At 39.0% G+C, this 17,200-nt stretch overlaps 1 protein-coding gene across 1 annotated transcript in view; it reads left to right on the forward strand.

The window, feature by feature from the left end:
• The window catches only part of tox3 (TOX high mobility group box family member 3), a 48,731-nt gene extending 34,148 nt beyond the window's left edge, over positions 1 to 14,583 (forward strand). The window contains exons 3-7 of the mRNA XM_008405560.2: positions 1,081 to 1,329; positions 11,435 to 11,698; positions 11,840 to 12,070; positions 12,150 to 12,230; positions 12,913 to 14,583. Of these exons, the coding sequence (XP_008403782.1) occupies positions 1,081 to 1,329; positions 11,435 to 11,698; positions 11,840 to 12,070; positions 12,150 to 12,230; positions 12,913 to 13,719 (1,632 nt within the window). The 3' untranslated portion in view covers positions 13,720 to 14,583. The remainder of the gene's footprint in view (positions 1 to 1,080; positions 1,330 to 11,434; positions 11,699 to 11,839; positions 12,071 to 12,149; positions 12,231 to 12,912) is intronic.
• Positions 14,584 to 17,200: the final 2,617 nt, after the last annotated feature.

Genomic DNA, 17,200 nt, shown 5'->3' on the forward strand with positions numbered 1-17,200 from the left:
TAAATGAAAGAAACTAAACAAAAATTAGCCATCATCTATAGTCAAGCATCCACTACTCCTTAATTTGGCTCAAACTTTTTAAAAAAAATCTGCTACAACTATATATCAGTAATTCCTGAGCAAAAGAAACACTCAAAATTAATTTATGTTTCATACTACCATGGTTATAAGGTGACTGCTAAATATGATGTTACAAGTTATCTAATTACAAGATTCAGAGCTTTTATTCTTTTTAAATACATTCTACAGTAGGTACAGTTTAGTATTTTAACACATTTTAGCTAAAATGCAACATAATGTTCCAAGTATTAGCATTGAAAACCATGTCAGTTTTAGTAGGTGATGCTGTGTGTGTGCGTGTGTGTGTGACTCAGCAGCAGCAGAAATGCCTAGAACTTCAGGTCACATGCCGTGCAATAATGTGGTCCCACACTGTGGTCATTGTGAGAAGATGAATATTCTGGCCTTGCACAGAGTAGCTTAATGCAATATTGCAGATGAAAACAAGACCCAAGTTGGTGAACAGCCCCATCTCCAAGAAGGCACATAAGCAAATTAAGTGTGACCAAAAGCTTTAATTCGAAAGGCAGAAGGATTAGGCTGTTTGATGAGCAGATTCAAGGGTGCAGGCGAGGGGGAACAAAAAGAAACACTTCTGGCCAGGCGTAATAATCTTTGAAAATGTTCTTTAAACCCATCTCCCTGTGACGTGCATTTTCCCTGCACTTCAACCCAACATCTTCCATCCCCAAGATTAAGGGCTTTTATCATGTATCCTCTCTTTTCTCAGTGATTGCTGCTTGATATTTCTGCTTTTGACGTCCTCCTCCGCATTTGCCTTTCACATCTTTTTTCCCCCCTCAAAGTGGACTTCAGTAGGTTTAGGAAATGTTAAATCTAACCACACTTAGAGGCAAGTGTGTTACCACTCTACTAAAACACTCTCCGCTTAAGCAGAGCTGTTTGATTTAATCCCTAAAGGTGTACTTCCGGCAAATTTGATAAGACCCACCACAGCAAATGCTCCTCTGCATTTTACTGTTTTATGATTTTCTTCTGTTTCTTTTTTTTTTCCTGCAGACTTTTCATACACCCAGCTTGGGGGATGAGGAGTTTGAGATYCCTCCCATCACACCTCCACCTGAGACCGAGTCCAGTCTCGGGCCTGAAGTGAACTCGCCCTTTCCAGCGATGCCAGAACCCCCAGCTCAACACAGAGGTCCAATAATTCCTCAGTTTCCCCCACAGAGTCTGGAGCTGCCCTCAATTACCATCTCACGCAACATGATGGACCAAGACGGGGTGTCTGTCAACAACGGCCAGCATGTGGTGAGCTCTGCCATGAATTTATTTATTTAATTTCATTTTTTTTTATAAAATTTGAAAATTCTGATGTCCCYAAATGAAATCCAGAGATTCTATCTAAATGAATCTCAGTGTACAGCTTGTCTATGAAGGCAGAGGTTTGTTAAAGAACATTAGAGATCAAACAACAATATGTTGGAAATTAWGTTGTGGAGAAGTTACAAGYAGACTTATTTTAAAACTACAACCCAACATTTAAACAGATTGATCTGAAAATAGAAATAACATGTTACATCTGCAGACCTATTAAAACATTGCTGTCRGKGTTTGGTGGACATCCATGACCAGGAAACCTCAGCAATCATCCTGAGGCCTTTGGTAGCTTTGGAGGAGTTTGTGGAACTTTGGAGATCTTCAGCTTAAGGAGGGAACATTTGTTGAAAGAACATTATTTGTGCACTTTACAAATACAGCTGTGGTGTCAAGAAGTGTCAAGTAGAAATACATTAAAGACGTTTTGTTGCTCTGTATGATGGGAACAAAATCAAATATTTTAGTATATGCCCAACATGCAATGTTGAAGGAAGAGGGTAATTCGCAAAAGACAAAAAAAAAAACCATGAAGGTTGTAAAGGGTTAGTGACTGGTGCAGAGGYTGACCTCAAAGCAGGGGAGCAAACCTAAGAGAACAGCAAGAGCWCTATAACGGTTTAGGTAAAGGTGTTTTTGTCGAACTGGCCCAATCAAAGTCCAGACTTACACCCAAAAAATAGCAAAAACTTACAGCAAAGTTGATAGATGTACTCCAAAGAAACTTGCAGCCTTAGTTGTAGAGGAATGAGGGCAGTGAAAACATAAGCACAGCACACTTTTCAGACTTTTACTGTCAAAAAATCGTTAAAAGACAATTATCATTTTCCCTCCATTTCACAGTTCTGCTCCGGTTTGTTTGTCGGTCATAAAGACTCAATGAAATATATTTGCTGTTGTAAAGTTGTGATGTGACAAAACACAAAATGTTTAAGGGGTGTGTACTGTATATCTTTGCAAGGTGCTGCAGAAAACCAAACTCAGTTTGTAATATCTGTAGTTTGTCACAGAAGCATCTTGTATTTGCAGCCGCTGCTCCAGATGAGATTTTTGATGAGATATGCAAAATGAAAAATTATGATTTAGATGGGTGTGGTTCTGGAAACCACTGTTTTAGGTATTATAAAGTCACCGTCACAGCTTTTTGTACACCTCCTGTTGTCAGCACATCTGGCACAGCATCTGCCCTTGTTTACAACACWGGATCTATGTAATCACTTTGAGTAAATGTCATGATATTATGTTACTGTGAAGATTCAAAACAAAAAACAAGAAAAATTACCAGGAGTGTAGATGACCCCTCCCTCTGCAGGATGAACAGATGTGAAGAGATCACAGGTGTTGGAGYACAAAACACATTCATCTCTGCTAGGACAGTGAAAACGGCACACAAAACTGCCACCGTTTCTCATACTTAATTCATGTTTTTTTCTTTTGCCAGAGTGAAAATACATACTGTAAGTCAAAAATAATTAGTATTAGKTTTGCTTCTGTAATCTACAGGTAATTAACTTACCTGCAGTTTAGCCTAATCCCCCTTTTTTTCCCGCATTTTATTAAAAGTTCAACTTCACTAAATTATGTTAATGCTCATAGACAATGATCATAACTTYTATATAAATCTAAAGTGAGAACCATTCACACACAAGTTTGATTAGAGTCATATTTAATTATTAGCATGAATAATCACACTCGGTAAAATCAGATTTCAGAAACAAATCAGAGCATCAAGAYCTGMGGTGTGAACGTAGCCTAAGAATTACCTGGAGACTTTTGATCAGATGCAGACTTGGAAAAAACTCACAAATAACTATTATGAATGAAGATTAATCCCATCTTTTCATAAATATGTATTTTGGGGGGACATCAGGGAGACGCTAGAGCTCTACAAATAGATCAACAATAACACCATTTTTTTTTTCTTTTTTACTTGAGGCATAATGACTGTTTGCCATGTCACACCTGAACTCAATGTGTTGTAGGTGCATGTCTGAAAACCAGTGGAATTTGGTAATTGTTGAGAGACTTTTAACTTCTGTTGGTGATACAAGACATTAGCAATGTGTTCGTCTCCATTTTATGCTTTAAGCACAGATTGAACATTTTTATAAATAGAGATCTTACAGTGCTCTATATGTGTCACTGGTTTAATGAGAAACAAACCGTCAGAAGTGCTGATGAATTATTTAAACMTCCAGCKTTCATTACATTCTGTATGCATGGAGGTTGTATTGGAAACTGAACTCTTGGCTGTTTCAGGAGTTCTGACTGTGTCAGTCGGAACTCAGTCTTCAATGGGAATTCCTGTATCTTCAATCGGCAGCTTGGGAAATTTGATTTYCTAGCACCAAGTGAACACACCATTGTTCATCACTGACATTTCCACAGTCTTCCAAAATCACTAGTAATAATTATTTATTCCAAAGCTTCTTTGGTTTCTAAATTCAACAAAATAAGATTATTAATCTTAATGGATGAACCTTCAATGTTCCTCCTCATGGTTTGAAATACTCTGTAAAATACTGCTTGCTTTTATTAAATCTGTGATCCAATGAGACCAATCTAAGTGACCTGCTAAGACACAGTGCTGTAGGTTAAAGCTCACATAAACACTGTCTGCTCTTCATGACAACATACTGATGATCAAATTTGGAACTACAGATTAAAATAATCTTGTTCTTCATGTGGATATCGTGCTGCATATTGTGAGATTGTCATCTGAGGGTGGAAATGCATTTTCAAATGCCACAATCATAGAAGCGCTGAGGAGGAAAAATGGAAATGTCACTGGCTGACTAGTTGTCTTACAGACCTATTACAGAAATGGAAAATTCATTTAGGAGAGAAGAAATAAAAGAACAAAAGCGTGAACGAGGACACAATGATATCGGTGCCGCATTTACTTGGCGAGCCACAAATCACATTGCATCAAACCAAGCAGTCATTATCATTAGAACTGTATGAATAAGTGAAATGTGTGTTGGAAGTGCTGCTCTCACACTCCCTGCTCTCAGATATTTATTTACATTCCATATGGGAAGAGGCTATAAAATTTTTACCACTCTTTTTCTTGCTTCTATTCATCTGGCATATAAAATAATTGCAGCTTTTAAAATATCTCTGCCGCATATAGTAAGTTAGCCCCAGAAGGGTTTTTGCCTAAGGAATTTTCATTTCATGGTCAGTTAAGCTTTCTGCATCTGGAAGAAACGGAACCTCGACACAATTACATTCCTGACTGTTCTGCCGACTTGCTGGAGGATTAGATTTGATTCTCAAACATTATTCCTCTTTAACACCATTTGCATGGCTCATGTCTCTGATTGTGCAGAGACTCTATTAAAATCTGAGGGGAGAATGTGGGTCTGCTCTCCCTGCCTACCGGCATTGTCGCCGGCACACTGCTCACTTGTTATCAGTCATCGCACATTGTAGCCCAGCAAGGCTTGTGGTGGCCCTTCATTTTTCCTGCAAATGGGATTGATCCCCAAAAGTCTTATGATGGTGTCTATGGCAACTCTTTTCATCTTTGGTTTTATCTCTGCTTTTGCTTTGAAAGCAAAGCAACAACTCCTAAATGAGATAAGTAACAGCGTCGTTTGCAGGGGCTTCCATATACAGAGACAATGATTTACGCAGGCCCTAGGAGAGGTGTTTTGTCATTTTGTCAGCACACTGATAAAGGAATGACAACCTTATATACATGATTACATTCTGTATTATTTGTTGTGGCTGCAGGGGCAAACAAATAAACCGTGCACTATTGCAATTACATTTTTCATCAAGCCTCCGTGCTCATATTTTCCAACACTTATTTTGCTTTCTCAGTGCTGGCTTACTGGTGCCGACTACTTTCGGTGTGAAAGTCTCTTTCTTATCACAACTTAATGAGAAAGCCATCCAGTGAATATACCTGGGCTGTTTGCAAAAGCTTCTTCCATGCCAGTGCATTGCCAAGTGTTGTGCTAATTCCTCTCCCCTTAATGTTGAGCGTATGTCTTGTAAATTGGCCACAGATGCTGGGCTCGTACGAAGAAGAAATACATTTTCTCAGCTGCAGTGTGCCTAGCAAGCCCTGAATCTGAAGTCATTATTTATTTAATCTGCTCTCTTAACAAGCTTCTGACTCTCATTTTTGTCTCGCAGCATGTGTCCTCCTGATTTGTGATTGAGTCTCAATAGTGCCAAATAGTACTGGAGTTAGAGCTGCCAGTATTGCTTTATTCACAATTTCGTCTCGATTTTTTTCCCCTCCCTGCTGCACAGCGAGGGTCTGTGGGTTCCATTTCAAAAAACACCTGGTGCCTTCACCACATTTTAGGGTTTTCTTGACACGTGTAAGCGTGTTCTGAAATGGGCTGCGTGTCCTCTGTGATTGGATCCGAAGCCTACAGTAGTCAACTGGTTGGATTGGATGTTAAAATCAATATTCAGGGGATCCGAGCCCCGCTGTCTCATCACATTTACCACCATGGGGTGACGCATTATGTATTTTTCATTTTATTCATAACTAGCTGTTTCACATGCCATTAGCTTTACAGCCGCAGACATGCTAATATTTAAGAGCACTGAGTTTTAGTCATGCACATCTTGTAAGAAAACAGAGAAGCTAAAGAGCTGCTGAAAAGAGCGCAACGATTATTTTTTTAGTACAAATTTATCAAAGTATCAGTATCACTTTTGCAGTCAAAAATATGCAGAAAGGTACTTTAGTTATCAGAATAAAAATATTTTTAGGATAAATGTTATTGTTTTTAGTAGTACAGGTAGTCATAGTAGTATTACAGATGATAATAAATATGTTTTATGTTTTTAATGGACCTGCTCTTATTTAGTGATGCTGTGCTTCCACACAGCTTGTAAGCTGTTTTAAAATATGTTTTTTGGTATTCAAAGCAATATTTGCTTTTGGCTCTTATTGTGACGTTTTGCTGAAAGTTTTGCATGTCACATAAAACGACTTGAATGAATTAATCGAAGTTGGTGGTTCAGCCAGTTTTGGGTTTTTACAACCTGAGAGCCAACCCAGAGCCATGCTGCTGATCACATCATGCTATTTTCAGATCTATTAATAACCACACAAATCACTTAATTTATCTCATTATCTCAGCAAACAGATGCTCTTATGTCTCTATCTTAATTTATTAATGCCGTTTTAAACAACAAGGGATGTTTGTGGAAGTTTCACAATCTCTGTCAGATCTTCTCTGATCCTCAGTAAAACTGAAGCTAACCCTGCTTAGAGCAAGATTTATCAACACCATCTGGCTATATTAAAATAGCCGCAGTTTTTAATAAGTGAGTCATAAACAGTGTTATACATTTAGAGGGGGTAAAAAAAAAAAAAACTTTATCTGGTCCTTTATCCAGTGCACTGACCTTTCCTCGAAGACGGGTCCTATCAGAATAAACAGTGGGAACACAAGAGACGTGCTCATGTTAATCCAGTGTTAATTTGATCTTAAAAAAAAACTTTCATTCAATGCAAACTTAACAGCTTTTTCAKAATAATTAGGCAGATCCAAATACAACGGCAGTGGAATGAGACGGAACTGGTTCTAAACAGACACTGGAACCAGTTTAGCACTGGAACCAGTCTGTTGGTAAAACAACTGAAAACAAAACATTTTTAAATAGATGAACAAAAAAAAAATGCAGTTATTGTGTATGGTTTTAATAGTAATTTCATGTAAAAAAAAAAAAGCAACACTAAGTGTGGGAAATTTGATTGTGTTCATTATTTCAACTGTTTCATCTCAAGTTTATTGTTTAGATATYCTTGGCAGATTTCCAGTGAGTACAATACCTTCACTACTGTCTGGTCAAAGCCCACTATATCCTGAATGAAATGGAAAATGTGAGCACTGTTGCAGAAAGCCTGTTTTTCTACACATCCCTCTTATCTCCCTTTCAAGCCACGAAGCACTGACATGAGTTGTACATCAATTTAAGAGAGTGGATTTTTTTTTCTTCTTCTTTTTTTTTCGCCCCCTTCTCTTTCTTGACAGCAATTGTGACATATTGGGTCAGTCAGAAATGAAAAATATTCATGCAGGCATGCAATACTTGTAATGAAGTCTCAGCTTGACCTTCTGCATGATTGATTTTGTAATTTACTTTTTTGTAAGGTTCTCAAACAGAAATGATGTCATGTTGAACAAGTTTTAAATACACATAATCTATAAAAGAGAAATGGTAGAGAGGGGTATGGGTCAGTGGCTGTAGCAGACCGTGGGGAGGAGAGGGAGCCTATCGGCCTGCGAGTCCGAGAGCACAGGCCAGCAGAATGAGGGAGATGTGTTTTTTAAGTGCGGGTTAGGGGTGTACGAGACATATAGACAGATTTTTTTTTAAGACAGTGAAGTGTGTTTGACTGAGATGGCACAGAGGGCGGGGGGGAAAAAAATCATCTTCTGCTGTTCTAGCCTTTACCGGCATTCAAAATTCCATTTTTCTCATTTGGCTTAAGCACAGGCTTCAGCAGGTTGCAGAAAATGGAGGAAACCCCCCTCCCACCCCCCGATGTACCCGTTTAGAAGCAGCGTAAAGGAATATGTGCAGAGCGCTGATAAACTATCTTTAATAGGACTGACCTTTCATGCTGGCGAAAGTTACTGGGGGATTCATCCTTATAATTACCATATAGATGATTTTACCCCTCTCCTGCCATGGAACATTTCCAAGAGCTCTGGCATTGATTGAATGGAAATTGAACTTGTTAACATTCTTTTCAGCCTGTTACAGCTTGGTAGTACTGTTCATAAATTCCGCCCCAAATTCAGATTTCCAGTATCTTAAAAAAAAAAAAAAAAAGACTCGAGGCTGTTTTCATGAGCATCAGTGTTGAGATTTTTATCACCAACTGAATGCAAAACRTTGCATTCACTCCCACTGCAGTGTTTGCTGTGGAAAAGGTTTAGCACATTGTCAATACTTTGTGATTTTATTTATTTTGTCCTTGTCTCCTTGTTTGGAGTTTAAGTGGCTCCAGCAAACAGGATTGGAAGCAATGTTTGCTTTATAAGAAGCATATGACTGGCAGCATTGTGTTGTTATTGTTTGCCGTTTCATCTTTGACTTAGAAAACAACTCAGTAGGGAATATTACAAAAGGCATTTACATTCAGAAACCCTTTAATGATTAGACAGAACATTTCAGCTTTCATAGCAACACACACAAAGATGGAAACACACCCACACAAAACATGTAATTCTAAATAAGGGGGGCACATCTGGCCACTGTGTTCTCAAGATAAAGACTTATTTGCAGTTAAATGATCATTATCAAAATATCTCACTGCTCTGACTGCTGGTGATACTGCAATCAAAATGCAAATGAGCAAGCTCAGGGACAGAAGTAAACATGGATTTGTCACATTTATATTCACAATCAAGACATCTGTTACTTAATATCTCTAATTTGTCAAGCTTTCCTTTAGATCAGGAATTATAATCCTGGAATTGCTTCACAATGGTTGATATTGCACTGATTAGGATTTTTTTCTGTGTTTTTCTCTTAATTTATGACTTGAAGCATATGCTCCGAATCAGACCCACACAAAATTTGGAAATAAATAAATTGCTATGTTATTTATAGTCTATATTTTCTTTTTGTTCCTAAAACTGTGAAGGTCCCTTCAATTGGTCAAATGCTTTATTTGCATGCAAATAAGGAAYGTTCCCTATATATACCATCCAAGCAGTCCTATGCCACTGCAGTATTGAGTGATTTGATACAATATCCAGTGCAATTCTGTCCCCAACTTTTATCTGATTTTTACTCAACCAAAACAAACCATATGATCTTTATTGTTAAACTGTGAACAGCGGTGTTTGTTTTGCTGAATGTGCAGCATCTATCTGGAAGCCAACTGGGAAAAATTCACCAAATTACTAATCGGAACAGTCAACATCTTAAAGTCAAAACTGGTCCTTAAGAATTGTGCAAAAATGTTATTACTGTATACAGATGACCACAACTAATGGTGTGTGCCTTTAATGATTGCAGATGGTACGGAGCAAATTGTAAACCATTTACTGCTCAGTAATGACAATGGCCCTGGCTGAAATGTYAATCACAGTTGTTTGGTTGCAGGTCTGTTTATAGCAACATTTATTTGCAAGATTTCCAAATGTGCAGTATCACAACCTTATTGCCTTGATTTATTTCCCCRGCTTTGCCCCACCTTTTGTAGAAACCTGCTCGCACTTGTAAATATAAATCTGTTCTCACTTGGTATATTGTATTTATGATAAGCAGGAGACGCAGCATATGAGAAAGAAATGGATTGTAGATCCAATATGTGCTGTCTGCAATAGTGTTACAATATTGTTTTTGAAGACGGGCATTCATAAGGTTCTTTCAATAAAGCCAGGTGCATGGGTTTATGATGTGTTGATGTTGGGAGAGATTGAGTTTGCGCTGCTGAATACCAGATGGATGAACGCAGGGAGAACAAATCACCTTTTCTGTTCTGTTCAAGTCTCCTTCTCTGTTTCATGTCAGCTCTGCTGGCTCCCTGATCAGTCTTCCCTCTGGAGAGCTAGCTGAACTTGTAATTTCATTCTTGTCACAATCAGTGTAAACATGTTGTCTGTAACATTAAGAGACTTTGAAGAACTCAATGTTTTAGTTTGACCTGTAGAAAGTCTTTGGCTTCATACCTTCAAATTATGATTCTTTCCAGTAAAGCATGTGGCATGAAAGTTACACTTCTGCAGCGTTGCACTCTAAAATAAGGCACATATGTGTTTCTAGACTAACTTTGTGGTATGTACAAAGACTTTTCAATGTGCCATTTAAATCTGCGGACAACAGCTTTAAATGCTGTTGTCCGAACTGCCACAATGTTCCTTTGTGGCATTAAAGACTGGCAAATCTAAGCCCTGAGCTGTGATTTAACCAAGAACTGAGCTGGGTGGCCATCCAATACGTATTTGTCAGGATAATTTATCATTTCTTGTAAGAGACATTTAAGAGTCAGGACATCTTGACTTGAGATCTTCCACATAGCAATCCACAGAATCGAATGACCCAATTTCAGTTCTGGAAAAGGGAAACGGGTTGATGAGTTTGTGCAGGAGGGTGTTACACCGAGTACAGCTTCAGCTCAGAGATGAGTCTTGTACAGACAGATCAAGGCGCATCAGAAACATTAGTAATAACTGCAATGACACAAAATGCTTTACTATCTGCAGAATCTGTATCAGGTTCCTCTTTATGCAGATTATTTACTTGAAATCAATTTTGTCAATCTTGTAGGTTATAAAAATAAATGTGCTCAAAGTTGCCTTTTTTCTTTTAAATCAAGACATGCTTAGGCAAAAATTATTCTTATTTCTTATAACCTCAACAAAGCCTTCCTGGGAAAAAAAAACAAACAAATGCAGTGGAGAAAGACTTGCTTCTTCTTTTATCAAGTTAAAATTGGTGCTAATTCTCACTTTTTGTAAATTCATCATTCAGTCCTCCCCAATATTTATTACAACTGAAGTTTGTTCATAGAGACCACCTGTCAAAGTTCAACTGAGTAAGGGTCTACATGGTCTACATGACTTGATAATCCGTATGCAATTTTTGGAGCTAGGTTTTCCATACCTTTACTAAGGTCACTGACTTAAAACAGACCATCAAACCTTTACCTTTTAATCCAGTGGGTTAGCAAGATAAACATATTACCTACACATAATATTGGGTTAGGTTCTTGCGGGTCTCTTTTGGCAAGCTCTGCTATATTATTGAGATAGAAAACCACTGCCTCCCTCATCCCTATTAATCTGTCTTTCAGACATCATATCTTTTCTAAGTCTTAAAAAGATTCTTGTTCTACTCCAAGTCACAATGTTCAATTTTATTAAATCTGTGGTGCTTTCCTTACATGTTGTTCATAACTTAGTAATGCTTACATTGCATTAAAGCAGATCTTATTCATATTGATTTGGTTACCAGCTGTTTTTTATTTTTTGTCTTTATAAAAACGTTTCAAGTTTAAAGACAGCATTATCTTCTTGTCTTACCCTGTCTATTTTTTTTTTTCTAGAATGTTGGGCCCGGTCATCTGCGTCAGTACCCATCTAACCCATCCATGGTCATGAAGTCCATCATAAGCATGAACAGTCCTAATGGCATGATGTCACGGAATCAGCTGTCCACCATCAACCAATCGCAGCTCAACGGACAGCTGAGTTTGAACATGGCTGGACCCAACATCAACCACACATCGCCATCGCCCCCTGCCAGCAAGTCAGCCACGCCGTCTCCATCCAGTTCCATCAACGAAGATGACCAGGAGGACAGCAACAGGGTGAGTATCTTCCCACGTTCAGTGGCTTATTGGAAAACCAGTGTAACGTGGCATAAGTGTAAGGCAACAAATGCACAGTGGCGTGAGAACCTATTTTCCCAACTGTTTTTTTTTTTTTTTTAAACTTTTCTTTCGTTTAAGGTTATCGGGGAGAAGCGGCCAGCCCCAATCGATCCCACAAAGAAGCCCAAGACTCCTAAAAAGAAAAAGAAGAAGGATCCCAATGAGCCCCAAAAGCCGGTTTCTGCCTATGCCCTGTTCTTCAGAGACACCCAGGCTGCAATCAAAGGTCAGAACCCCAACGCTACCTTCGGCGAAGTGTCCAAGATTGTAGCCTCAATGTGGGACGGCCTTGGAGAGGAACAGAAGCAGGTATTGTAAAATTTAGATTTCGCCATTTGAACGTATCTGCAACTTTTACTCATTTAGACCCGCTTCTGTCTCTTTAAAGGTGTATAAAAGTAAAACAGAAGCTGCCAAGAAGGAATACTTAAAGGCCCTCGCAGCTTACCGTGCTAGCCTGGTCTCCAAGGTGAGAACTCTTTTTTTGTTTACCCCAGAAATTTATTTAACAAAGAAATACTTTACTTGTGGGTAGAGTACCCAAAATTGTATTCAAGTAAGAATAGCACTACTTCAAATTTATTTTTTACACAAGTAAAAGTAAAAAGTAGCCATTCAACAAGTTACTCAAGTAAAACAAAGTATTTGGTTAAAAAAGCTCCTCAACTAATGAGTAACTGATCACAACATCCTTTAATATTTAAACATTACATAATCAGAGAGAGTAAAATATTGTCACTTTTGTAAAATAATAACCAAAGTCCCAAAAGTTTTTTTTTTTTTTTTGCCTAAATTGTCTTTTAGCAAAGAAGACATTTGATTTTGGCAACAACAACAACAAAAAGACGACATTATTTTACAAAGGGGACAATTGAAGGTTAAAATCAGGCAAAAGAAATATCTTTCTTAATCACTTTCATTCAGTATAAAACTTAAACTGATAGAAACTGCTGGTGTCCATCGAGTTTGTTCATCATTCAGGGAAGTTACTCACAGTGGGTAGAGTGTACATCATAACAACAAACTTCCTCAAGTAAAAGTAAAAAGTACAGCATAGTAAAAAATATTCCTACAAGTAATTTTTTTTCCAGAAAAGTTACTCAATTAAATGTAACTAGTTACTACCCTTCATGTTTCTTCACTTTTTCCAGGCTGCAGCAGAATCAGCTGAAGCTCAAACCATCCGAACCGTTCAGCAGACCCTGGCCTCCACCAGTCTGTCCCCCGGCCTGGTGCTGCCCACGCCCCACAACCAGCACCCTGCCATGCCGTCAGCTTCCCAGGCCCTGCAGCAAGCACTGCCACGGGCCATTGCCCCAAAGCCTCTGCAGATGAGACTAGGGGGCAGCCATGTCGTGACTTCAGTCACGGTTTCCCACCAGAACATGTCCTCCGGGATGCCTCAGCAGCTGCTGGGCCAGATGGGTGCCGGTGGGCCCATGGCGGCGGGCGCTCAGTCCACAGCCGTGTCTCAGATGAGCCCACCCATGCAATCAGTGCAGCAGCACACCATGCAGCAGCTCCAGCAGCAGCAGCAGCAGCAACAGATGCAACAGCACCTCCAGCACCATCAAATGCAGCAGCAGCAGATGCACCACCAACAGATCCAGCAGCAGATGCAGCATCAGCATTTCCAGCACCACCTCCAGCAACAGCTGCAGCAGCACCACATGCAACAGCAGCAGCAGCAACAACAGCAACAGCAGCAGCACATGCAAATGCAGCACATGCAAATGCAGCATCAACTGCATCAGCAGCAGATTCAACATCTCCAGCAGCAGCAGCAGCAACAGCAGCACCAGTCGCAGTGTTCTCCACCGCAGCACTCTCCTGGTACGCCACATTCAGTGGGAGGCTCCGCGTCTCTTGGTAGTCCGCAGCCGGCCCCTCAGCAACATCCCCACCCCTCCCAAATCCAGGCCCACGCACAGGTCCTCTCCCAGGTCAGCATCTACTGAGCCAAATGGAAATCCTATCTCAAAGAACAGGAATAGAATAAAAGCATCACTCCATGTTGCTTTTCTAAGTTGCACTTAAGAAGTGTGTAAAATTTAGAATGTTATATAAAGAACCTGTTTATTGTTGTAGACAGATATGCACATACATGTACAGGGGGGTCACCGTGTTAGCCGGGGGTTTTTGTCTATGAAATAGGCTGAGAACTGACAGCAGCCTGTCAGGCTGAGCGCCCAGTGGTCGTTTGTGTGACGTCTTTCAGTTGTTCATTTGAACCGACCGGCTTCACAAAATGCTGAAAGACGTTTATCTCCCACTATTTTATTTAACAATAAAGCTTTATTTATGAGGCCAGAGATGTGAGATCAGCACAGCGCGGGGATATTTGGAAAACATTTGTATCACTCCTTGCTTGGACTGAGTGACTCACTAGATCTTCGCTGGAAACCAGGAACCCACACACCAAGTCTTTGTTCCCACACTGGCCAGTATGTACAAGACTTTCTTTCCTCCATCTTTCTTGCAGATCTAACTGTTGAAGTCATCACACGGGAAGGTGGCTCTGTGATATTTAAAGACACTTTCAAGCTATGTCACAAAAGCAGACAATGTCTTTGAAGAATGAAGAGAACTGGAAATAAAAGGTCTTTGGAAGCAGTTATCTGGATGAGTGACTGAACTGACAGAGACAGAAACTGCCATAAATCATTTATGTCATCACACCATCAAACTGTAGCTGTAATCTGCTGTACATGTTTTGTAGAGAGGGGAGAGACGAGATCTCCTGTTTGCAGCAATTCACCCTCCAGACGATTTGCCCAATTGTCTGGAGGATGTAAACTGGCTTTTCCCACCCTTTACCCATCAAAAAAAACAAAAAAAAACTTCTTTAATTAATCTTATTGTTTTTATGTCAAATATATAACAGTTAAATTATGTTTTTTTTATTATGCGCAAGAAAGGGGATATTTTATGGTAAATACAGATTTCTGGATCAAGGTAGATGATTTAAGGATCCTTGTATTTTTACTCTGCTTACCAACACTGAAGTTGATGGAAAAATACTGCAGAGCCAGTTTGTTGCACTGCCAAAGCCAACTCAAAAGATATTGGAGTTTGTTTTTGTGGGATTTTTTTTTTTGTTTGTTTGTTTGCCAGTTGTACAAAAAGTCCAAGAGGGAAAAAAGAAAATGTAAATTTTTTCATATCACCTGTTGTAAAGTTTTAATATGTGAGGCTTTAATTAAAACATTGTTTTAATGACCTGTGGATTGCTGTATCACATAGTGCATTTCTGCTCTTTTATACTTTTTTATGAGTTCCAATAGCAATTAATTTTCTTTGTATTTTGCTTACAAACCAAGTACAGTTGAAAACTGTCCCTAGGATAAATGCATATTGGTATGGAGTTCTTGGAAGAGAGAGAAAAAAAAAAAAAGATGTTTGCAGCTTAAAGTAGGAAACGTAATTTAATGTTGGAGTTTTTTGCGCAGCCATGAAGACAATTCCAGAGACATTCCATCACTAATATGATCGTAGCCATAATTTTGTATGAAGTATTATATATTTCTTTGTGTCTCTGTTTAAAATTAAAATATCAATCAAATATTTATTCGGAAGAATCAGTTTTTTTTTTAGGCCTTCATTTCTGTAAAATGCTTTTACATCCACTTGTTAGCTACTAAATGCAAACAGATTATAATACCTGGCAAATGCTTTTTTTTAAATTATTATTATTATTAAACAGTGAAACTTTTTTCACGTTTTGTTATACTGTAATTCAACCAGACAGGTTAGGTTATAAAACAATATCAAGTTTTATAACATTTAAAAGTTATATACAATACATCTTTCAGCAACAGAGAAAGTATCACACCACTACAAACCTGTGGTCATATACAATACAATAGGATAATTCTTTACTTACTCTTCCAGCGCTGCACACGAAAATCTGCTGAGAACTATTAGTAGTACAACTTTACAAATCATAACTTTATGATACAGTGTATAGAAGGAAGTCATTAGAAGTCTCATTTGCAGTTAGCCGCATGCTATGTTGCAGGAAACAACAAAACATGTGACTAGATGATTGGAAAAACCCAAATCATCTGGTCTACATATAAAAAAAACATCATGTGTTGAGGAAAGCTAACGTTGCTCATCACCCTAAAAACRCAATCCCTGAAGTGATTATTTAATTACCCTTTGGGATCAATAAAGTAGCTTTGAATTTTGAATTTTTTGAAACATCATGGTGGCAGCATAATGCTGTGGGGTTGCTTTTGTTTTCAGCTTGGGAATTTGGTCAAAGTTTCAATACCACAAGATAAACTGCTAAAGACTTCAGACTGAGCCAGACAGAGTGGAATGGTTTAGATTGAAGATCCCTCATGTGTTAGAATGGCCCAGTCAAAGTCCAGATCTAAATCCCATCAAAAACATATGGCAAAATTAAGCTTGATATGTWTTGACAAGAACAGGCAAGAATTTCAGTCTCCATATGTGCAAAGTTGGTAGAGACTATAGTGTGCATCTAAAAGCATTTAAAGGTGGTTCTACAGAGGGGCTGAATGCATATGCAACACAATTGTTTCAGATGTTGATGACTAAAAACATACACTTCATAATTATTACCTAATTTGTGTTAAAAAAAAAAAAGTCTGGTTGCAACCTCAAAATGTGAAAAATCGTTAAATGGGAAGCAGTACAGCTGTGAGCCATCATACACATTCTCAGTTGATCAAGAGGCATATGAGAGAAATATCTGCATGTTTTTGTATTAGGGCTTGTAAAAGGGAATCATTTAAAATGATGCACAAGCATTCATGCCGTCTTCAGTGTGCTGCCCTCCGTTTCTCGGTGTTTTAAATTGGACGTGTGTTGTAGCCGTGTGTAGGAACAGAGCTGACGCTGGACGAGGTCAGCATGTAAACAGGCACTTGTCTCAATAACAGTCCCCCTTCTCACACACCAGTGCATTGGATTCTGCCTTTCTTAGTCCCTTCAAAATCGCTTCATTTCCAAGACATCCCCAGGGGTTTGCTGAGCTCCCTTGAATAAAATGGTGTGCGGGGGAGGGAAGGCAGGCAAACAATAATTATCATATCTGCACAATAGGCTGTGAAKCCATTGGCCAAGAGAAGACCCTTCTTTTCTCCTCCTTCACAGCAGTGGAGAGATTTTAAACATGGGTTAATGGTAGTTCAAATTAGATCAAGAATTTACTCCCRAGCTTCCCTGATAGTAGCTTTGGTGAACGTTAAAATTTTCCGTTGTTTTCAATTAGTCAGCTTTCAGGGAAGCGTTTGGAACCTGGAACCGAGGCCTGTCGTCGTCGYCGCCGCAGCGACGGGCTCTCCAGCTCGGGATGGAAATGATGCCCGTTTCGCTGTCGTGATTAATTGCGGCATCTGTCCCGTCAGAAGCCCGAGTGAAGAGGTCTGCGGGAAAGCAGAAAATAAGCACTGGCAACAGTCTTAAAGT

The sequence above is a fragment of the Poecilia reticulata genome, linkage group LG3, assembly GCF_000633615.1.
Source record: "Poecilia reticulata strain Guanapo linkage group LG3, Guppy_female_1.0+MT, whole genome shotgun sequence".
In the NCBI taxonomy this organism is placed as follows: Eukaryota; Metazoa; Chordata; class Actinopteri; order Cyprinodontiformes; family Poeciliidae; genus Poecilia; species Poecilia reticulata.